Here is a 21623-nt window from a genome sequence, read left to right on the forward strand (position 1 = left end):
GGAGCAGGCCCGGGAGTCACAGGGGGGCCCCGAGGGGAGCAGGCCAGGGATTACAGGGGGGTCCCAAGGGGAGGAGGCCCGGGAGTCATGGCGGGGCCCCGAGGGGAGCAGGCCGGGGTTTACAGGGGGGTCCCAAGGGGAAGAGGCAGGGAGTCACAGGGGGTCCCCGAGGGGAGCAGGCCAGGGGTCACAGCGGGGCCCCGAGAGGAGCAGGCCAGGGGTCACGGCGGGGCCCCGAGGGGAGCAGGCCGGGGGTCACGGCGGGGCCCCGAGAGGAGCAGGCCGGGGGTCACGGCGGGGCCCCGAGGGGAGCAGGCCGGGGGTCACGGCGGGGCCCCGAGGGGAGCAGGCCAGGGGTCACGGCGGGGCCCCGAGAGGAGCAGGCAAGCCCTGGGCTCAGAGCCCAGGCCGCGGTTCGGGTGAAAGACGACCAGGTTAGTAACCGCGCAGCGCCACAGACCGTACTGCAGGCCCTTCTGCGTCACTCTGCCTTTCACGCCGGCATCGGCTCCTTCCGCCCCAGAGCAAGCGCCCAGCAGAACAAGGACCAGGCCCCAAACCATCCTCGGGGACCGGCGCTGGGATCCTCCTCACGCCCTGCAGCTGGGAAAGGAAGATGTGCAGCTCGCAGCGCTCCCAGCGCCCCCCACCCAGCTCGGCGCTACCGGCCTCGTCAATTCCCAGCTCCGCTGCAGAGCAGGACTTTGGGCCAGTCCTTTGCCCCAAGAGCCAGGTCCACGAGAAACCCCTTTTCTCCCTCCCACAGCCCTGCCTGGCCAGCCTGGAACAGGGCCGACAGCCTGGGCACCCAAGAATACAACCCACCCTTGCCAGTACCTCAGCTCCTGGGGAGACCCGTCACGCCGAGAGGGCTACAGTGCGCACCCAGGGATAAACCCAAGTCACGACCCCGCATTTTATATGGGGCACTGGCTGGAAAGCACACGCAAGCCTCGTCCCTTGCGCTTCCCACTGCGCCCGATACTTGCACCAGAGCCGCCGTGAGCCCGCCTGTGACGCTAAAACGCTGTTCCTTCCTACAGCCCGTGGTGGAAACCCCGTCCTTTCCCCACACCGTGACTCAGAGGGGAAACCAAGAGAAAGCCGCAGTCAATTGATCTGTTTTTGAGCAGTTTGCAAAGGAGGGAAGGGAGGTTTCTCACACCAGCAGTTGGGGAAGTGGCAGCTCTGTGCATGAACCCAGACCCCACGCAGAGCAGGCAGGGCGTTCAGATGCCCAGGGCTCACTGTTTGCTAGCCAATCACCCCTCTGCCTAAAAACTCAGGCAGGCAACAGAGCTGCAGCCAGGTGGCTGGAATGAGTTGTCCCGGTCTAGGAGCGCAGTCCCACGACACAGTCCCAGGCCCCTAGCCCAGTGACTCTCACAGGGCCGGTGGTACGTACCTGATGCTGCAGAGGAAGGCGGTGGATGGAGAATCCACCACCCAGACCTAGAATTCTCTGGGCCCCCTTGTGCTAGCTGCAATCCAGTGGCACCTACATAGACATCGCTGGTGGAGGAGGCCTGGTGCAGGAGCTGGTCCCAGAGCAGCAGTGAGAAGCAGCTTTTGCTGCCTCATTGCGCACTCAGATTTGGCCCTGCGGCCCCTCCAGAACAGGGACCCTGGGCCTGCTCCCCTCAGTGCCCCACCATGACCCCCAGCCACTGTGACCCTCCAGAACAGGGACCCTGGGCCAAACCCAAGCAGCACCGAGCTCTCCGTGCTGCTCCCTCAGTTTGGGCCCACCTGTCCCCTTGTTGTGACGGAGCTGGCAGTGGGTCCACAAGGGCTGTTTCGCCACACACCTGCGGGGGGGCTGGCTCCTGCATCGGGGTCCTCCACCCACAGCATCAAACCAAAGGAAGTTTTTCTTCACTCAGTGCACTGTCAACCTGTGGAACTCCTTGCCGGAGGATGCGGTGGAGGCTAGAACTTTAACAGAGTTCAGAAAAGAGCTAGCTAGATTCATGGAGGTTAGGTCCCTCAATGGCTATAAGCCAGGATGGGTAGGAGTGGTGTCCCTGGTCTCTGTTTGTCTGGAAGTGGGTGACAGGGGAGGGATGACGTGAGGATCCCCTGTTCTGTTCACTCCCTCTGGGGCACCTGGCGCTGGCCACTGTGGGCAGGCAGGATACTGGGCTGGATGGACCTTTGGTCTGACCCAGTCTGGCCGTTCTGATCTTTATTCCCTCTGCTCCTGCAGGTCTCTCAAAGCCTCAAGACCTACTTCAAGGACAAGCAGAGGCACTGAGCGCCCAGGCAAGGGGGCGGGCTGGGAAGGGCAGGCGGGAGCCCCAGAGGAAGGCAGGGGGTTCAGGCGGACATGCCATGTGTTATGTTTCCGGGGCACCCTGGGACAAACACAGAACAGAACAGTCCCTGCTCCAGAGAACATACCATTTTAGTGGGGCTCAGCTTGGTTTCTCGTAGAAATCAGCTGAACCCTGCAGCGGGCGGTTTAATAGCCCTGCCCCCATTCTGTGCTAACCCTGGATGTGCTTGTTATCCGGGGTATGTCCAATCCCTTTTAGAATCTCGCTAAACTCTTCGCCTCAATGGTTCCATGTGGCGGTGAGTTCCACCGTCTCCTCTCCCATTGCACGTAAAAGTATTTCCTCCTCTCAGGTGTGAATTCCCGACCTTGTAATGTCATAGACTGGCCCTTTGTCCAGGTGTTACAGGACAGGGAGAACAGATGCCTGCCAGCTGTTGTTTTACAGACGTTTAAAGGAGACAGCGATCAAATTTTCTGCACCGGGGGCAGGAGAAGACGCAGTCAGCTTAGGTTGCCGTTTATGTTCGACAGTAGGAAAAACATCCAACTCTCCGGCGAGTGACGCATGGGACCTGGTGGGCCAGAGAGGTGGTGGAAACCCCAGAAAGGTTTTTGGAACAGGCTAGACAAACACCTCTTAGAGGCACCTACTCCTGCCTCAGCGTGAGACAGAGCCGAGCTGGCCGCCGGTTAGTTCCTTAAGCTCTTACAGTCCCATCATTCTACAGTCCTGTCCCCTCTTACCCGTCTGCTCTCTAAGGCCTTGTCTACGCTCACCGGCGCCCTCAGACCCGCAACTACCCACCGCAGCGTCTTGCATGCGGTAAACTCCGCCGGGTTCTGTGCTGGCTTGCTCAGACATGGGCGGGCAGTGAAGGAGGCAAGCCCCCGAGCCCCGCCCCTTCTGCAGAGGCCCCGCCCCTTCTGCAGAGGCCCCGCCCCCACAGGAGCCAAGCCACCTCCCCACCCGCCCCCACCACAGGGAGGTGGGGCAGCCTGCCATACATGCGATCCCCCCACCGCCACAGGGAGGGGAGAAGGGCAGACGCATGTGTGCAGCTCAGCCTCCCCAGCCCTGGTGCATGGGGAGCACATGGCCTGAGCCTCCTCGGTCCTGGGGGATGGAGAGGGCGGGGGCTGGGAACAGCAACACTCTACCCCCAGGAGCCTACAGCAGGTGTTCTGGGGGCGGAGCGTGGGCGGGGCCAGGCTGGCCCTTTGGGAAGGCAACGCCTCCCCCCGCCTAGCGTACCTGCCGCCCACGGGCTTGGATGTTGAGGCTTCCCACAGTCCCCTGGCAGCCTGGCTGTTTTTCCTCCTCTGACCTCTTTTATCAGCTGGGAGTAGCTAGGGGAGGTTCAGGTCGTTCTCTTAGCCAGACCTGAAGTACGGCCGGGGTCTATACTGAGCGCCTCTTACAGTTCGACACAGTCTGGTCTGATCTCTCTGCCCAGCCGTCGCTGCCCCCCTCACGGCAGCTCTCGGAAGCTGCCTCGCCAGCCTTTGGGTACAGGCTGCAACCTTCTTGCGCCGGTGCTGTTGGGAATTAAGGAACTTACAACGACCATCTTCAGGGCCCTGGACACGCCCAAAGGTCCCTCTCCCAGCACCCTAAAGGACCAGCACCTCTACAGCACTAAGCCCCGTTCCAGCTACAGAGCCAAAAATCTTCCATGAGACCTTTCGGCTTGGGCCCAGCGGGGGAGGATGCCAGAGCCCTGGTTCCCTCGCCCTGGCCTACACTAGGGCGTTATTTCGAAATAACCCCCCTTCGGTTGAATTAATAAGCAGAGCCTCCACACGGCCACGCCTTTCATTTTGAAATAACGGGCTGTTTCTTTCGAAATCGGTACGCCTGCTTTCCTGGGGGAACAATGCTAACTTCGAAAGAGTGATTTCAAAATAGCGGTCGTGGGGCTGCTATTTCGAAATAACAACTCCCCCAAGTCGTTTGAACGAACGACTCCCCAGTGCTTCCCTGGAAATCGAGATATCACCGCCACGCTCCCGGAGCCGCCCTCGGACTCGGTTGGAAGCGTCCCCGTAGCAAGGGCGCGCTAGGTCGAGTTTGATATTCCGGGAGTGATTCAATCGACGTTCGTTCTTTCGAAATAGTTTCCTAGCTGAGACATGCCCCGGATGTCGACACGACACTATTGAGCCCCACAACCCATTCCTGAGTCAGCTGACCTGGGTCAGCTGGGGCCGAGCTGTGTGTATTTTGTCCTAGTAGTATCAGGGCCGGCTTGAGCCATTCCTGCACCCCGGGCAGCGGGCGTGCGATGCGTGTGCTGGGTGCACAGTGTACTCACAGCCCTGCCCCGCCGGCACGCTGCGCCCCTTACAGCTGCCATCAGGTGCCAGGCGCTCAGGGGTCGTGCTGCGCCCCTTACAGCTGCCATCAGGCGCCAGGCGCTCAGGGGTCGTGCTGCGCCCCTTACAGCTGCCATCAGGCGCCAGGCGCTCAGGGGTCGTGCTGCGCCCCTTACAGCTGCCATCAGGCGCCAGGCGCTCAGGGGTCGTGCTGCGCCCCTTACAGCTGCCATCAGGCGCCAGGCGCTCAGGGGTCGTGCTGCGCCCCTTACAGCTGCCATCAGGCGCCAGGCGCTCAGGGGTCGTGCTGCGCCCCTTACAGCTGCGATCAGGCGCCGCGCATCCGGAGCAGCTGGGTGCGCTGTGCTCCTTACAGCTGCCATCAGCCCCCCCATAGGTTGGCACCCCAGGCAGCTGCCCACCTAGCCCCCCTTCATGCAGCCCTGAACCCCCCGTGTGGACGTGGCCTAGGTGAGTGGGTTAGGACCGCCCGGAGGTTCCGTGGAGCCCCAGGAGCGGCTCAGCCAACGCTCGTGGCTGATAAAGGAACCGACACCCATCCGGAGCCGGGGCCGTGCAGCGCCGAAGACGGAGCAAAGGGTCGTTCGTTCACACTCAATGCTTCCGGCCCCGAGCCCTGGGGCCCAGCGATGTGCAAGCCAAAGGAAAGCAGGGCCTGGGGAAAATCCTGGGAGCTGCCTTTCCTTCTGCTAACTGGGCCACACACAGAGCCACGCCCCGTCTCAGCCTGCATGGCGCAGACGAGATCCCTGCCAGGGAGGGAAGAGCAGGCACCTAATGCCAGCCAGGCGCTGTGCAGTCGGGAGTCACTGGGAAGCCTCCGCGGGCAGCAAGGGGCTTCGGGCATCCTCAAGGGCACGAACGCAGCCGCCTCCCATGGAAACCGGCTGAAATCTCTCCAAGGGCTTGGGGCGCGGTGCCTACGTACGTGGCAAGCCGAGCACCAGACATCCGTCAGCGGGAGAGCGTGACCGCAGGTCATCCCAGCGCTAGGTACCTCCTGCTGTGGTCGCCCCGCTCTGGCTGGGGGGCATCGTGCTCGGGGGGCACCTCCCATGGGCTCTTAAGTGTCTCCAGGAGCAATAACCGCTCAGAGCCACCCCCCGACACGGGCGTCCTGGCTGCGCTGACCCCAGGCGAGTGTTGCCACCGACTCAGCTCGTGGGCTGGCGTCCCAGGGCGCTGTGCCCCACGATAAGACCCCAAGCGTGTCAGTGCCCACTTCCCTGTTGGCAGAAAGTGGCACCGGTCGGGCTCAGATCCTTGCAGCCTTTTCAAACCTCGCCTGCCCCACGCCAGACCTGGCTGAGCTGCGGCACACGCGCCTGGTAGTGCGGGCACCAGCTCCGCCTCGCGAGACAGAGCCCAGCTAGCGGGGAGGCCGTGGCTGAGTCGTTCTCCAGCGACTCTGGCCAAGAGTGGAAAAACCTGGCCTGGAAAATCGCCTCCCCTCTAGAACGTCTGCCCTGCCACGACCCGCCTGAAGCAGCTGCCAGTGTGAACGGCACTCCCAGCCCACACTCGCGAGGCTTCGTGCCGCTTACGGACAGTGTCTTGCCCAAGAGGAGCAGAGAGTCCTGTTGCCTCCAGCAGGGTCCGAGGGCCGTGCCCTGCCAGTGGGACAAACGGGGGGCTTTGCCAGGCCTCGTTTGCAGGCTGGAAGCAGAGCGGGGGAAAGCTGCCGGCTTACCCTCCCCTCCCAGCTCTCCTTGCAGGAAGGCTTTCAGGGACTATCCAGCCGGATTGCCCCGCAGCCAATAGGAGGCTACATCAGACCTCGCGCTCCCTGGACCCCCCTGACTTCCAGCCTGTCTCTAAGACCGGAGAAGGCTGCTGGTCCCCAGACACGGGCCCAGCTCTCGTGTGGTGAAGATGCACCATCACTTCTGCTGATGCTGTGCACAGAAGGGACGACGCTCTTTCTGCGGCTACCCTTGGCTCTCCCTCAGAGCATCCTAGAGCCCGGGGGCTGGACGAGACCTCAGGAATCTCCGAGTCCAGCCCCCTGGCCAAAGCAGGACCAAGCCCAATGAAATCAGCCCAGCCAAGGCTTGGTCAAGCCGGGACTTAAACACCTCGGCTACGTCTACACTGGCATGATTTTCCGAAAATGCTTTTAATGGAAAAGTTTTCAGTTATAAGCATTTTCGGAAAAGCACGTCTAGATTGGCAGGATGCTTTTCCGCAAACGCACTTTTTGCGAAAAAGCGTCCGTGGCCAATCTAGACGCGGTTTTCTGCAAAAAAGCCCCGATCGCCATTTTCGCCATCGGGGCTTTTTTGCGGAAAACAAATCTGAGCTGTCTACACTGGCCCTTTTGCACAAAAGTCTTTCGGAAAAAGACTTTTGCCCGAACGGGAGCAGCACAGTATTTCCGGAAAAGCACTGATGATCTTACATGAGATTGTCAGTGCTTTTCCGGAAATTCAAGCGGCCAGTGTAGACAGCTGGCAAGTTTTTCCGTAAAATCAGATGATTTTGCGGAAAAACTTGCCAGTCTAGACACAGCCCTTCAGGGATGGCGATTCCACCCCCTCCCTAGGGAACCCAACCCAGTGCTCCCCCACCCTGCTAGGGAACTAATTTGTCCTCATCTGCAACCTAGACCTCCCCCACTGTAACTAGACCTCCCCCACTTCATCACCTGTGCACCCACTGCCCCTTCCTGCCTAGTGTGCGCCTGTTGAGCTGTGCAACCTATTATTATAGCAGAGACCAAGTCCCTGATGCTCAGCTCCGCCCGGAGCAGCTACTGCAACCCCTGGGAGGAACACAGCTGCTCCCCCACCCTTCCTCCCTCTGCCGAGACCCCGCCAGCTCTGCTGGGGTCACCCACGCAGCGTTTCTTGAGCCAGTCATTCTGCACAACTATGGGCAGACAATTACCGCCCAGACGAGCCCCTCATCCGTCCTTCAGGTCCTCCCGGCTGCACTGCACAGCTAGACGGGGGAATCGCCGCTGGCCCAGAAATGTGAACCCCGAAGATGAGACACCCCCCTAAATACGGGCGTCTCCCTTCTCCGAGCCCTCGCGGTAGAGGGATGCAACTGGTACCTGTTTGCTTCCAGAGCCCTCGCTGCGTCTGAACGGGCTGATCCCAGTGGGGCTAAGTCCCAGCACCAGGAGAGCTGCTGTTCTTAAGGCCTGTGTTGATGTCCGAGGCTTCCCAACTTCTTGATGGTCTGGTTGAACCAGAAAGATGCCTGGATTCCTTGCTCCTAATCCCCACAACAGTCACTGTCCCGGCATCTCCAGCTGAGTCACTGCCAGCCCCGCCGGGTATGCAGAGAGCTCAGTGTTTGGAAGAGCCGCTGCTGCTCCGCCGGCCTTGCAGGGCAGCGTGCATGGCGAGCGGGCAAGGCGTGGCAGGCTGGCGGGGCACCCCTCGTGGGCCGTGGCTCCCCAGCACGCAGAGACATGGCCAGTCCCCCCATTCGGCAAATCCTAGGGTGGCTCATCCTGTTAGAATCTGCTCTCCAGTGAGCTCCGCTGGCCAGCTGAGCGCCGGGGGCGGGGTGGGGGGAGAACACAGGCACCTCTGTGCAGCGTCCCTGCGGCGCCCGTTGGGAACACGGTTCCCGGGGATGTGGCTTCCCTTAGGGCCCTTTTCAGAACACTGTCCCCATCCCCTCCCGGCTCCTTTCCGCGCAAGCTGCCACCGGTGCCGTGGGCTCTGCTTTCCCTCCCTTGGGAACTCCGGGCTGGTTGGATTCTAGGGGAGCCAGGGGTTGAGGAGCGAGTCAGGAGAGAGGCAGAGCAGTTTCAGCAGCCGGGGGACGGGATAGAACCAATGAACCATAGAATCACAGACACTAGAACTGGCAGGGCCCTCGAAAGGCATCGAGTCCAGCCCCTGCCCTCACGGCAGGACCAAGCGCCATCTAGACCATCCCTGACAGGCATCTGTCCAACCTGCTCTTCAATATCTCCAGGGATGGAGATTCCACAACCTCCCCAGGCAATTTATCCCAGTGTTTAACCACCCGGACAGGAAGTTTTTCCTAATGTCCAACCAAAACCTCCCTTGCTGCAATTTAAGCCCATTGCTTCTTCTCCTGTCCTCTGAGGCCGAGGAGAACAACTTTTCTCCCTCCTCCTTGTAACATCCATTTAGCTACTTAAAAACTGCTCTCATGTCCCCTCTCAGTCTTCCCTTTTCCAGATTAAACAGCCTTCCCGCCTAGCTCATGTTCTCTAGACTTTAATCATTCGTGTTGCTCTTCTCCGGACCTTCTCCAATTTCTCCACATCTTTCTTGAAATGTGGGGCCCAGAACTGGACACAATCCTCCAACCGAGGCCTAACCAGCGCAGAGTAGAGCGGAAGAATGACTCCTCGTGCCTTGCTCTCAACACTCCTGTTCATGCAGCCCAGAATCATGTTTGCTTTTTTTGCTACGCAAGTTTGTGGGGACCGGTCCCCATGCGATTGTCCCCCAATGGGGCTGCCTGGCCCTGGAGCCTGGAGTGAGCCCAGATGGACATGCCCGACCCTTTCGTTCCGTACGGGGATTCCCCACAGCCAGGTCTGTCTACTCGAGCAGATGGGATCAGACCTCAGCCCTGCTGGGCCAAATCCCACAGACACCCCAAACCCAGGGGGATCTTAGACTCACATCCCTCCCCATCCCTAGCGGCTGCTGGGCAGGCCCCACCTCAGCTACAGCAACAGGCCCGTGGCGTGAGCCAGGCCAACCCCAGAAGCAACAGCTGAGCGGTAGGAGCTGAGAACTGTGCTGCAAAAGGCCAGGCACTCACCTGCCGCAGAGCACAGCAGAGCTGCAAAGGCCTCTGCTCGGTAGCGTGGGCGGGAGAGCAGCATCTGCGCTGCCCCGGCGACTGGAAACCAGAGCATGGGTCCCTTCTGCCGCCAGCATCAGCCCCGGCCGCGGAGGAGCAGAGATCAGCCCGGGGCAAGAATCCGGCAGCCCAGGTCCCAGAGCAGCACGAGGAGAGCCTCTGTCCTGCCGGGGAACCTGCCTCCCCTGCTGACCACTGGGCTCCCAGGGCCCTGGGGGGAGGCTGAACCGCCCAAGTGCCCGAGGCTGCGTTAGCTTGTTCCTTGCTGGGCGGGGTGGGGGTGGGGTTCGAGTCAGGCTGTCACAACGGAGCCACACACACACAGAGGCAGGCCCAGGCGCACGCACACACACACACACACACACACACACACACACACAGAGGCAGGCCCAGGCGCACACACACACACACACACAGAGGCAGGCCCAGGCGCACACACCGGGACACAACCCCAGCGCCTGTGCGTTGCACTCGCTCTGCACGTTCGCCTTTTCCCTTTGCAATGGCAAGTCTTGCAGGTGAATGCTTGGGACATCTAAGCAGGGGGCGTGGCCTCTGGGGAGGGGGTGAGTTGGCCCCGCCTCTTTCTAGGAAGGACACGCCCACTTTTTATTACAGCGCCCGGAGGAGGGGCTGCGCCTTCCCCTGTCGGCCTGCGGCAGGTGGGGGGGCCGGGCTGTAACCCGCCTGGCGCGGGCGAGGCGTTGGCGGTGCTAGGGGCCCCACAGTAAGGCCAAGTGGCCCACGATTGTCGCCTGGGTGCTGAGCTCTGATGGCATTTGCCAAGCCAGGCCGTGAGGTCAAGGCCACCCTGGGCAGCACTTATCAACAGCTCAGCTCCCTCCTCCCCTGCCATCCGCCGGCAGGGCGTGGGCACAGGCAGGAGTGGGGCTGAGCTCGCCGGGGCCTTTCATCCACCTCACCAGGGAGGCTGCCGGTGGCGGTGGAAAGACGAGTTCCCTGCACCTGGCGGAGCTTAAAGAGCCAGCAAGCGGCAGGGATTGTGTTGGGTTTCAAAGGGGCAGGCCCACTCGCCCGTCCCCTTTTATCAGCCCGCAGGAAAGGAAAACCTTCCGGCCCCGCTCATGCCAGGAGCCCTGGGACACCCGTGTGTGCGAGCAGCCCACCCCCCTGTCCTGAGCCACTGCTTGTGGGGCTAGGAGGGGGCGGCTCTGCTATGTCAACCCCAGCATCTGTCCTGCCCTGGCACAGACACAGCCTGGCCCCAAACACCGCACCTCAGTCGCCTTGTGCCGGAGAAGGACGAGATCCCCCCGGCCCCCGACTCCCCATCCCGCCCTGGGGTCTCTGGCCGTCCCCGTTCATGGTGCTATGTCGGCCTCACTTCCTAGCGGCCAGGGGTTAAGAATGAGCAGGCGGGTTGGGCTGGCCAGGCAATTGTGACGTTTTACCCTCCCTCTTTTCCATGACCCGCAGGGCACAACGGACACTCCTCGGGCCGTCTCAAGAGAGCAGCCGCGCCTCCAGGGATTGGCCGCCCAGGAAACGGAGCTGCACTTCTGCGTCTTTTGCTCCCTTCCGCATGGCTACTGCTGGAGCTGAGTTCTCACCCCCCAGTATCTAGCACTGGGCAGGAAGCAAAGCAAGGGAGAGGCTGCTCCGAGGCCAGAGGACTCAAATAAAGCAAACAGAAGGAAAGAGCCTGGAATTGTGACTTCTCCCAGTGCGGCACACACCCAGCCTGGGCACGCACGGAGCCCTTGGCACCAGCGAGACTCATAGCTCTTTACCAAGGGAGGGATTAGGATTACAGTCCATAGGTGTCAGGTGGGGAAACTGAGGCAGTGACTTTCCCAGGCGCACATACCAGGCCAGTGGCCAAGACAGGCACAGAAGCCAGCTCGCCTCATGCCCCTCCCGGTGGACACAGCCCTGCTGAGGGACAGGCCTCGTCCTTAGCAATAAAAGGCGCAAATAGAGCAGGAGAAAAGGCAGCGTAGGCCTGGCAGGGGCCTGGGACTAGGCCAGGCCTGGCTCCAGCATGTCACAAATTGAGGTGCCACGAGGGGGCGCCGTTGCCCAGGATTCAGACCTGCCACCGGCCCAGCAGTGGTAGTGCCTGGCCTGCTTTGGGGCTAAGGCAGTGCCTGGGGGGTTTGCTGCTCCCTCGTTCTCCTCCACACGGGGGGCAGGCGGACGCCAGAACCCCAGGGAACGCGGCTCGACAGGCCCTGAGTGACAAACCTGGGGCCCGTTGGTGCCTTGTGACTCCAGAGCCAGACTCTGCCCACCCTGGACACCCGGCTCTTGGGAGGCTCCCAGGAACTCTGGCTGCCCCCTCCCAGGGCAGGCTCTGGGCATGCAGCCGGAGGCAGGGGATGCTCACAGCTGTTCCATCCGCAAGCGCAGGTGCCTGGTCCAACCCGCTTCCCACCCATTTCTCGAGCCTCGGCTTCCTCTTGCTCGGCCGCCCCTGCAAGCGCTGTCTTCTGCAGCGCGGCTCGGCTCTCGAGCTCATTTGTCCTCCCTGCTTCGGTGAGTTCCGCTGGTCCCGGGCGTTCGTTGCTCCGTGTGAGGAAAAAGCCCCGCTCGGGTTCAGCATGGCCACAGCGCGGGCCATGGATCTACTGGGACTGCTTTCTCAAGTGCTTTCAATCCCGGAGGCTCTGGGGGCTTCTCCTTTGCTGCCCTTCCCATGGGACGGTGACCAAGAGGCTGCAAGCTGCAATTCTCGAGAGATCGTCTAGTCCGGTCCTCTGCACCCACAGCAGGACTAGGGATTGCCTCGGGGATGGGGAACCTTTTGTGGGTCGGGGGTCACTGACCCACAGAAAATCAGTCGGGGGCCACACACAAGTGAGAAGCGAAAGAACTCCCCTCACTGACGTGGCCCCCGACTGAGAAGCAGAAAGACCCGCCCCACGTTCCCCTTGCACCCCAGCACCTGGGGGACCCTGCCTAGTAGATTTTGTGTGCCCCAGCCCTGCAGTGGGGTGGGGGCGGGGTGAAGAGCCAGGGGGAGCCCGGAGCCTCAGGGGCTGGATCCAGGCAAGCCGGGGGCTGCAGTCGGCCCCTGGGCCTTAGGTTCCCCTCCCCTGCCCTAGACCATCCCTGCTGATCATAACCCTGTACCCCCTCTCTCCTTGCCTCGCCCTGGGACGAAAGCCGCCGCCCTGTCCCTTGGGATCATTCAATGGGAGCAGGAGTTGACCCAACAGAAAATCACCTGACGGGGGTTTTGTCTGCTCACACGTCCAGCTAGCAGCCTTCTTCACCTCACATCCCAACCTGTGGTAAACAGCGGCCAGGTTCCACCCAAGAGGTGGCTGCATTTCAGGGGCCGATTCAATGAACGCTGGACCTAGTTTGCCAAGCACGCTGGGGATCCCTTGGGATGAAAGGTGGCGTCCAAGTGGAAATATTAATTGGGTTATTATTACTTCCAATGATGAGTCATTTTCACAGACTGTCCCATTTAGCACGTAGTCCCTTGCTGGGTTTCTTGCTCCCTGACTAATTAGCTCACAGTTCTCTTCACTGCAAGCTTAGCACCCGCAGGCCCACCCAGAGCCTCCGCCTGGCTTGGCTTGTGCCTTGTTTGTTCTGTCTCCAGGTTGGGTAACATCTTCCTCCACAGAGACCCAGATCCAGGAAGCCCAGAGCTGCATGCATGGAACAGGGGGTGGTTTTAGGTAAGGACTCAAACCTACCCTCCCCTGCCCCCCACACCCATACACAGGCTCCCTCCCACATTCCTCTCTGAACTACCAAGGCATTCGCCCTGTCTGAGCCCAGCCAGCCCTAAGGGAGACACGCTGCCAGGACCAACCAGGGCCGGGCCGGTGTGACTTCCCCCAGTAACTTCCCCCTTGTGCCCGCACACACCCCGCCTCCGCTTGCACTGGGGTCGCTCCTTTGGTACAAGAGGTATGGCCGGTGTAGACCGGGCCGTGGCACGTTTGAGAGGTTGGGGGAGTTGCCTCTTTTTTCACGAGGGGAGACTAACACCATCCCCACGGCAAACTCTCCTGCAAATTCCTGCTGCACCAGCAGAGCCCCCGAGCCACAAGTGTGGGGGAGGACGGGAGCTGAGAATTGCAACGGGGGGTGGGGGGGAAGGAGGCTCTTTAGCCCCTTCAGGGCGCTAACTTGCCCCCCTGCAGCCTCGCACAAGGTGACGTCTCCCCCGCTCCGTCCCTCCCCATCCACCCACCCACCTGCCTTCGCCCTGGTGGAACATGGGCTGGTCTAGCCCATCCGGGGCTACAAGGGGCCACAGTGCTCGGGATTCCAGTCACACGACTGTCACTGCTCACTACAGCCAGGTCCTGAGCCTGCCCGGCGTGTGCGGGGTTAAACAGGGACGTGCGGCTGGTTCACATCCCCCACGGCTCACTTACGGGGTGGGGGTGAAATAAGAACCAAAGGTCCCTCTAGCCAGGGTGTCGGGTTCTCCCTGGCCCCAGCTGGCCATGGGAACCCCTTGGCTACTCCCCCTGCCCCCGCCTTGGCTCCGAATGACACAGGGAGCTGGAAGGGAGTTTCATGCCCAGGCTCTGGGAGCCAATCAAGCCAGCTGCGGCAGCTGGAGCCCCGGAAGGCCTGGGTGGTGTGAGTCAGCCCTGCCGGATGCAAGGGGCCCGCGTCAGGCAGGGCTGCGGTGCCCTTTGCGCGTCGCTCGCCCTCTGAGGCATCCCTGCAGCTGCGGCTGGAATTGCACAACCCCCTTCTGATGCAATTTCCTCCCCCCCCGGCCCTTCGCTGTGCAACGCTGCCTGTTGGGCTTTGCAGGCAGCCCTGGCGTGTCCCCTGCGCCCCGTGTTCCCTCTCCCCTTTGGCCTGGCCCTGCCAGAGCGCCACCCGCTTCAGCGAGAGGCCCAGCCGCAGCGCCGCGGCCCCAGCCAAGGCCAGGCGCCTGCCTCCCAAACGGGGCCGAACCGCCGACGCCAGGCAGGACCTCCAACAAGCCCCTTCTGCTTCCGTCAGCCCAGCTGGAGCCCTGGGGAAAACCTCGGCCCGGCCGCACACCAGATGCTGCTCCCTTTGGATGAAAAGAAAAGCCACTGCCCTCGGCCAGGCCCCTTCGGAGCCAGGGCTGGGGGGCTGCTGCGCTTCTGTTCCTGGCCCTTGGCTGCACCGTCCCGTTCAGCCACCCACCTTCCTCCCGGGAAGCCGGCTATTCTTAGAGCGCTTCAAAGCCGCGCCAGGCGCAGCGCAGAGGGCTCCAGCCGCAGAGGAAGCTGGGCTTGTTTCACGCTCACGTGGGGAGCCGAGCTCCGCACCTCCTTGGGAAACAGCTGGCCAGAGGCTGGGAGAAAGGGCTGCCCTGGGGAACCTGGGCACAGAGGGATTAAGTGGCTTCCCCAGGGTAACGCCCCGAGAGCATCCAGCCATACGCCCCCACTTGTCCAATGCCTCCCTTCTGGGGATCTCAAAGCACTTCCAACGCGTCTGTCTGGGAACACCAGCGGGAGGCCGGGCAGAGCCTCACGTGGTAGCCCCATCCAAGCCAGTAGCTCTGTTCCCAGGGGCCTATGGGCCATATCGCAGTCCCAGGAAGAGATAGCACTGCAAAAAAAAGGGGGGGGGATTCTTTCCAGCGGCCGTAGGATTCTAACTCACTCGCTAGAGCCCCTAAGACCTAGCCCTGGCCCAGGGGCGCGGGGCCGTATTTTCTCAGCCCGGCAAGGCTGGGAAGTGGCGAAGCACTGTACTTTCCAAGCAGCAGCTGAAAAGAGGGAGTTGTGTGTGTGTGTAACGGCTCTTGTGCAACTGCGTTCCCAGGGCTGAGCTGCAGCTGTGGGGTGGGCCGGGAGCGCCACAAGGCAGCCGTGTGTGCTGGGGGGGGGGCGAGTGTGTGTCTCCCAGCTTTGTGCCAAAGGCCTGGGAAGGGCCCGCAGCCTCAGACAGAGAGGCGCCTGTGTACACCTGGGGAAGTTCAGGTTAAGTAACTGCACATTCCGCAGCAGCCAGCTGATTGAAACATTAACAAACAGGCAGGCCGAGCCAGGCTCCAGATGGGCTGGGAGGGAGCCAAAAGGGAAAGAAGAGGAACAGAGCAACTCTGCCGAGGGAGCCGCTCTGAGAACACCCAGCTGCTACACTAGTGGGGCTGGGGGGAGGGGGCCTGGTGAACAGCAAACACCTCGGAGCAGAATTGTTTTACCCCCTGCCTAGAGCCTCGCACCTCCCTTTGTAAGGGGGGGGGGGGAGAGAGAAGATGGTTAAAACCCTCACCTAGAAGTTTTGTTGGTGGAAGTTTTGAAAAGTTTGATGGGGGAGGGGGGCTGAGCCTCTGAAGGGGGTAATCGGTGGGTGTTAGCTATTTGGCCCAGCCTAGGAGATAGCAGAAGGGGGCAGGTGATCAGTGAACCCAGTACAAACCTGCAGCAAAGGTGCGGCTAAGGATAGGGTGCAGAACAGACTGAGGGGGTCTCCCCTGTTGGAGAACCACCAGGTTAAGAGGTTTCAGAGCTTCAGAGGGGTAGCTGAGAGTCTAACTGGAAACACTTCAATAGCTTTGCACCACCTTAAAAACTAACAAAACAAGGTAGCTGGGATCATAAGCTTGTGGGGGTCCAACTTACTTCTTCAGATGAATTGGTCAGGGTGGGGGGGTGTCACTGTGCCCTAATTAGCATTTATTGAGGCCAAAGCAAGAACTCCTGTCTGACAGGAGGCAATTCATGGCCCAGCTGGTGGGGTTAAAAAGTTCAAGATGTAGCTTTTGACTGCTGGTAGCTGTTTGAGCACCTCCCCCAGCTCCCCCTTCCCAAACTGGGTTGGAGTTGAATGGGGGAAGAGCACCTTTGAACACCTCTGATCAAGGGATTTGTCCAACCCAGCTGGAACGGTCCCCAAACTGGCCAGCTGGGCCAGGGCTTACAGCAGCCGTGGGAGTCTAGTCACCCCTCACTGCAGGAGTCATTGCACTGCTCAACAGGCACCAGGGGAGTGGAGGCAGAGGCCAGAGAGGGGTGCCTCCCCCATCACCACCCCTGGAGAAAGAGCAGAGCCCTCCCAAGCCCTACTGCTGGAGATGGGGGGGGGTGCCCACACAGCCTGACCCCTACCACTCTGGGATAGGACTCAAAGGCCAAGGGCCTGGTACCTACATGGCAGAATCCCTCTGGCTTCGCCTGCAGCCCTGAGTAGCCAGACTCAGCAAGTCTAAGCCAGGCCTGGTGACCCCCAAACCTGTTGGGACCAGCTTCTTCACATGCCTCCAGACTAGCACCCATGTAGGCAGCCTGGCCTTGTGGAAGCAACTGAGCTGCCAGCTGCTCCCCCACCTGACAAGTGACCAGCTCCGGTCACAGAGCCAAGTCCAGCAAAGCCCCACAGCAAGCACTGGGCAGAGGCACCCCCCAGACTGGCAGAGGGGAGCCAGGGGTGACAAGGAGCCAGCTCTCCACCAACAATCAGCATTTGTTTAATAACAAAAACTCCAGCTATTGTAGAACAATATTCGCGGTAGCATCATTGTAATATACAATACAGGGGATCTCCTCAGCCATCTGAGAAGGATACGGGTTCGGCTTTCATAAAGTTACAGTCTCTGGTACAGAAAAGTCTCAAGAGTCTTTGATGTCACAGCAGCAGCTGCAGCGCCAGGGCTGTTGCAGACACTGGGCCTGGCCCTCCTGGCAGGATCCCAGCCGGCCCGCGCTCAGGAGCCCTCGTTCGCTGATTGCCTCTCCACGGCTCTCCCTTCGGCCTGCTCCAGTGGAGGGGGGCGCTAGCCAGAGCGCCCCGGGATGGAGCCAGAGGAAGCTACTGCTCCTCTATGCTAGGAGTCCTCCCTGCTCCCAGGCAGGGGCTCAGTGGCAGAGGATCCTGTCGCTCACGCAGGCAGCCTGGAATGGAGGAGGCAAAGGGTAAATCACCAGTCTGGGGACAGGGCAGCCCCTGGCCCTTATGGCAGGATCCCCCCCCATCTCAGAGGCCAGCAGGCACAACAGCTAGCTTCACTCCAGCCTCCCACAACCAGATGGGCTTTTTAGAAGGCCAGCCCCACAGATCTAGGCAGAGACTCTTCTCAGTCCCTCTTCCCCACCCTGTCAGCCTGTGCCGGAGCGGGGGCTGGCTGCACAGGGCCACCCCAACGCTGGCAGCCAGATCACGGGAAGGGCCTGTATACCAAGGGACGTTCTGCATCTCCCTCCCCGGGCACTGCTATGGGGAAGCTCACGGCAGGCCGGCCTGAGCACCCCGCGGGAAGAGCACGGCTGGGCTCCCAGAATCAAGGGCTGCAGAGCAGCGGGTGGGGGCGGCACCGGGGCCCAGCAGAGGCGCGGGGAAGGAGGGCAGCCGGGACTGGGGAGCGGGGGTCCGGCCGTCTCACCTCCGCAGCGCCGCTGGGCTCCCCGTCGGGGCCGCCCCCCAGGGGCTGGCCGCGGGCCGGCGGGTGCTGCAGCTCCAGCTGCAGGTCCCAGATGTAGTCGATGACGTGCTGCAGGATCTCCACCTTGGAGACGCGGCGGTGGCGGGGCAGGGTGGGCACCAGCGCCTGCAGCCGCGAGTAGCAGCCCTTCATGTCGTACAGCAGCGAGGCCGCGGCCGCCGCCTGCTCCGCCTGCTCCAGCAGCGGCAGCCCCCGCGGGGAGCCGCCGCCGGCCCGCGACAGCGACACGCTCTGCTCCGACAGGCACCGCGCGGCCTCGCCCGCGCCCCCGCCCAGCCGCACCCGCTTCAGGGCGCAGCTGGGCCCGGGGGAGGTGGCGGCGGCGGCGCTGGCGACTTTCATGCTCGGCTGGGCGGGGGGGTCGATGATCCGTCGGCGGCAGGACCCTGCGAGGAGCACTCGCTCGCCGCCGGCCGCGCCGACTACTTATAGAGTGCGGGGCCTTGCGGGGCGGGGCCAGCGCCCGCCCCCCGCAGCCAATCCGAGGCGCCATCCTCCAGGGGGCGTGGCTCGCAGCTTCCCCTCCGCCCCGCCCCCTGGAGCACGCTCGGAGACTCTTTTAAAGGGACAGTGCCGCGCAGAGACAAATGGTCGGGGCGGGAGGGTTTCCCGGGCGGGGGGCGGCTTGCAGGTGGAGGCAGCTTGAGGGCATATGGCCGAGAAAGGGGGAGGATGAAAGGAAGGCGACGAGCGCTTGGAATCGCTTCTTAATGACCCTTCCGACACCGCCCCCCCCCACCGTGCTGGCAAATGCCTCTCCCCACCGCTGGCAAATCCAGCTGCCCCACACCTAGCCCGGGGGAGGGGGGAGGCTGAACACAGGCACACCCCAGCCCATGCAACAGCGCTGCAGCGTGGGGGGAGGGGCTTGCTCAGCGCTAAGCGAGCCCGGGATCCGGTCTTCCCAGCAGCGGGGGGGAGGGGGGCCCGATCCCACGGGCAGCGGCCCCGCACCCAGCGCCTGTTACTGATTGCAAGGATGCGTCGATTACAACAGGCCCTTCCCCTTGCTCGGGGGCAGCCTGCCGGGCGCGGCGAGGCCCCCTGGAAACCGTCCCTGAGACCCCCGTGTGCGCTTCCCCGCTCCGTCGCGATCCAGGCCGGGGGGGGGGGGGAAGCAGCAGCTGGCGGGCTCCTGGTGCACATTTGCAGCGCCCCCTGAGCTGGGCCGCGTTGCCCCGGCGCGTTTGCAATCCCCCCCCCCGGGGAGGGGGGGGCGCTTTGCCGGGCCGCCCATTGTGGAGCCTCTCGGCGTCTCCGCGGTTCCCACAGCAGCCGCCGGAGCCCCCGCCCCTCGGCCGGCCGCTTCTGGGACTGCCCAAGCTGCGCAGACCGCCCGACGCCAGGGCTGTGACGTCACCCATTCATAAAACCCCCAGCGCTGTCAGCCTGGCGCCTCGCGGGCGGTGCCCATGGAGACCGCAAACAGGGAGCCGCCCCCTCCCCCCCGTCACCTGCAACCCCGGCCGGTCGCTCCTCTAGCCCCTCCATTTCCGCCCCTCCCCCTCGCACCTGCGGGACGCCCCCCCGGGCATTCCCATACACCCGTTTGTGGCTTGGGATGCGGGGGGAGGGAGAGCTGAGGGGTTGTTTTCCAGTGCAAGCAAGCAGATATTTCTGTCAATGCAGCCTCCTGCCCCCCATGACACTGTAGGAAGCAAAGATCGTTACTCCCGCTTGACCTGGGGAAACCGAGGCACTGAGCTGCTAAGGCGCTTGCTCAGAATTGGCAGGGCCGGGAACACGGCAGGCATCTCCTGCCTCCCAGGCTAGGCCGAGACCATCCTTTTTCTCTCTCCCGCTTGTGTGTTAGAACCCGGTTTTATTTGCAGGTCACCTGCCTCCGTCGGTGGTGACACTACGTTCATTCATCACCATGGCGTCTGACGCCTTTCAGGGGGTCCCTTGGCCAACATCTCTCACCCGCTTGTTCTCTCCTGCGCCCGGGGCCAGATGTGGGTGTGGGGCGGGGGGGGGGGGTTGGATTTCTGGCGGGCCCAAGGTAGGTACATGTATGAGAAGGCAGGTCAAAGACACGGGCCTTGCACCAGAAGTGGGAGGAGGTGAGGTTTGGGATGGTCTCATAGACTTTAAAGCCAGAAGGGACCATCCTGAGCATGTGGGTCTGACCTGCATGTCACAAGCCAAGCACCTCTCCCCTCTGCCCCCCACACACACTCTGGCTGTGTCTACACTGGCATGATTTCGCGCTGAAGCACCCACTTTTGCGCAAAAACATGCTGCCTGTCTACGCTGGCCGCAAGTTCTTGCACAAGAACACTGACGTTCTAATGTGTGAAATCAGGGCTTCTTGTGCAAGAACTATGATGCTCCCGCTCAGGAAAAAGCCTCTTGCACAACTGTTCTTGTGCAAGAGGCCAGTGTAGACAAGCAACATGAATTTCTTGCACAAGAAAGCCTGATGGCTAAAATGGCCATTGGAGCTTTCTTGCGCAAGAGAGCGTCTACACTGGCACAGATGCTTTTGCACAAAAGCACCTCTCTTGCACAAAAGCACATGCCAGTGTAGACGCCCTCCTACGCAAATACTTGAATGCAAAAACTCTTGCGTTAAAAGTATTTGCGCAAAATCGTGCCCATGTAGACGTAGTCCCAGGCAATTGGCCCAGAACCTCTGGCTGAGTTTCTGAAGGCCTCAAATCTTGATTTTAAAATGTCCAAGTTCCAGAGACTCCCCCACGTACTCCCTTCCCAACCCGAAGACGGCCATCAACTAGAACGGGGTGGACAATAACATGGAGGCAGTTCGCCAGGGATAGGCCCTGGTGGGCGGCCGCTTCATGTACCTGTGCCTCTGCAGGTATGGCTGCTTGCAGCTCCTGTTGGTGTGGATCGCCGTTCCCAGCCAATAGGAGCTGTGCAAAGTGGTGCAGGCCAAGACACCGCTTCCTACAGCTCCCATTGGCCGGGAATGGTAATCCAGAGCCAATGGGAACTTCCAGGGCCCACACCTATGGCGGTACAGGTAAATAAAGCAGAGGTGGCCTGCCGGGAGCTAACCCAGGCGAACCGCGTGCAGCCCGCAGGCCAGTTATTGCCTACGTCTACATTGGCAAGATTTTGCGCAAATACTTTTAACACAAGAGTTTTTGCATTCAAGTATTTGCGCAAGAGAGCGTCTGCACTGGCATGTGCTTTTGCGCAAGAGAGGTGCTTTTGCCATTTTAGCCATCGGGCTTTCTTGTGCAAGAAATTCATGTTGTCTGTCTACACTGGCCTCTTGCACAAGAACAGTTGTGCAAGAGGGCTTATTCCTAAGCAGGAGCGTCATAGTTCTTGCACAAGAAGCCCTGATTTCACACATTAGAACGTCAGTGTTCTTGCGCAAGAACTCCCCGCCGATGTAGACAGGCGGCCGCTTTTGTGCAAAATCTTGCCTATGTAGACACAGCCGATGTGCTCAGCTGAGATCTACCAGAGACACACCTGGGAACGGTCCCTATTCCTGGGGGTCCCACTGGGTGGGACCAGCCCCTCAGGATCTCAGTCTCCCACACTGAAGAGTTTTACCCGGTGTGTAAAGAGTCACCCTGCACCAGAGGAGCAAAGCAGGCAAACACTGTCTGGATCCGGAGGCTATAGGCTCTTTTAATGCCGCTGGATGCAGGCCCGTGAGCAGCGGCAGATTTAGGGCAGGATGAGCGGGGTGGCTGCCCCGGACCCCGCACTTCCCGAGGCCCCGTGCATGCGCCGTGTCAAAGGAGGGGCCCTGCGAATTTTCGCTGCCCGGGGCCCCACAGCACTCTCATCCGCCCCTGCCCGTGAGTGCCCTGACCTAAGGGCCAAGACGTGGCTCCCCATGGGGTCTATTCCAGTGGCATCTAG

General features: G+C 61.6%; 2 protein-coding genes and 1 long non-coding RNA gene across 7 annotated transcripts in view; 1 reads left to right on the plus strand and 2 right to left on the minus strand.

The window, feature by feature from the left end:
* Positions 1-10861, minus strand: part of LOC102459969 (bactericidal permeability-increasing protein) — a 31391-nt gene extending 20530 nt beyond the window's left edge. The window contains exons 1-2 of one of the 5 annotated variants that reach the window (XR_012896461.1): positions 838-1145; positions 461-603 (exon numbers count right to left, since the gene is read on the minus strand). Coding sequence is in view for 4 of the 5 variants with exons in the window: in XM_075900871.1 (XP_075756986.1) it covers positions 461-563 (103 nt within the window). In the remaining variant the exon portion in view is untranslated. Of the gene's footprint in view, positions 1-460; positions 604-837; positions 1146-7667; positions 8984-9370 lie in introns of those variants that run through there. The other 4 variants (XM_075900871.1, XM_075900872.1, XM_075900873.1 and 1 more) reach the window with 4 other exon arrangements.
* Positions 1-10983, plus strand: part of LOC142818814 (uncharacterized) — a 32500-nt gene extending 21517 nt beyond the window's left edge. Inside the window, exon 3 of the long non-coding RNA XR_012896462.1 lies at positions 10850-10983. This is a non-coding gene — a long non-coding RNA (uncharacterized LOC142818814). The remainder of the gene's footprint in view (positions 1-10849) is intronic.
* A 5806-nt stretch (positions 10984-16789) lies between these two features.
* Positions 16790-18299, minus strand: ID1 (inhibitor of DNA binding 1). The gene is made up of 2 exons (XM_075900875.1): positions 17718-18299; positions 16790-17229 (listed from the first exon to the last, which is right to left on the minus strand). The coding sequence occupies exons 1-2, from the start codon at positions 18117-18119 to the stop codon at positions 17194-17196; spliced, it is 438 nt and encodes a 145-aa protein (XP_075756990.1). The 5' UTR covers positions 18120-18299; the 3' UTR covers positions 16790-17193.
* Between the last annotated feature and the right edge of the window lie 3324 nt (positions 18300-21623).

The sequence above is a fragment of the Pelodiscus sinensis genome, chromosome 18, assembly GCF_049634645.1.
Source record: "Pelodiscus sinensis isolate JC-2024 chromosome 18, ASM4963464v1, whole genome shotgun sequence".
Classification (NCBI taxonomy): Eukaryota; Metazoa; Chordata; order Testudines; family Trionychidae; genus Pelodiscus; species Pelodiscus sinensis.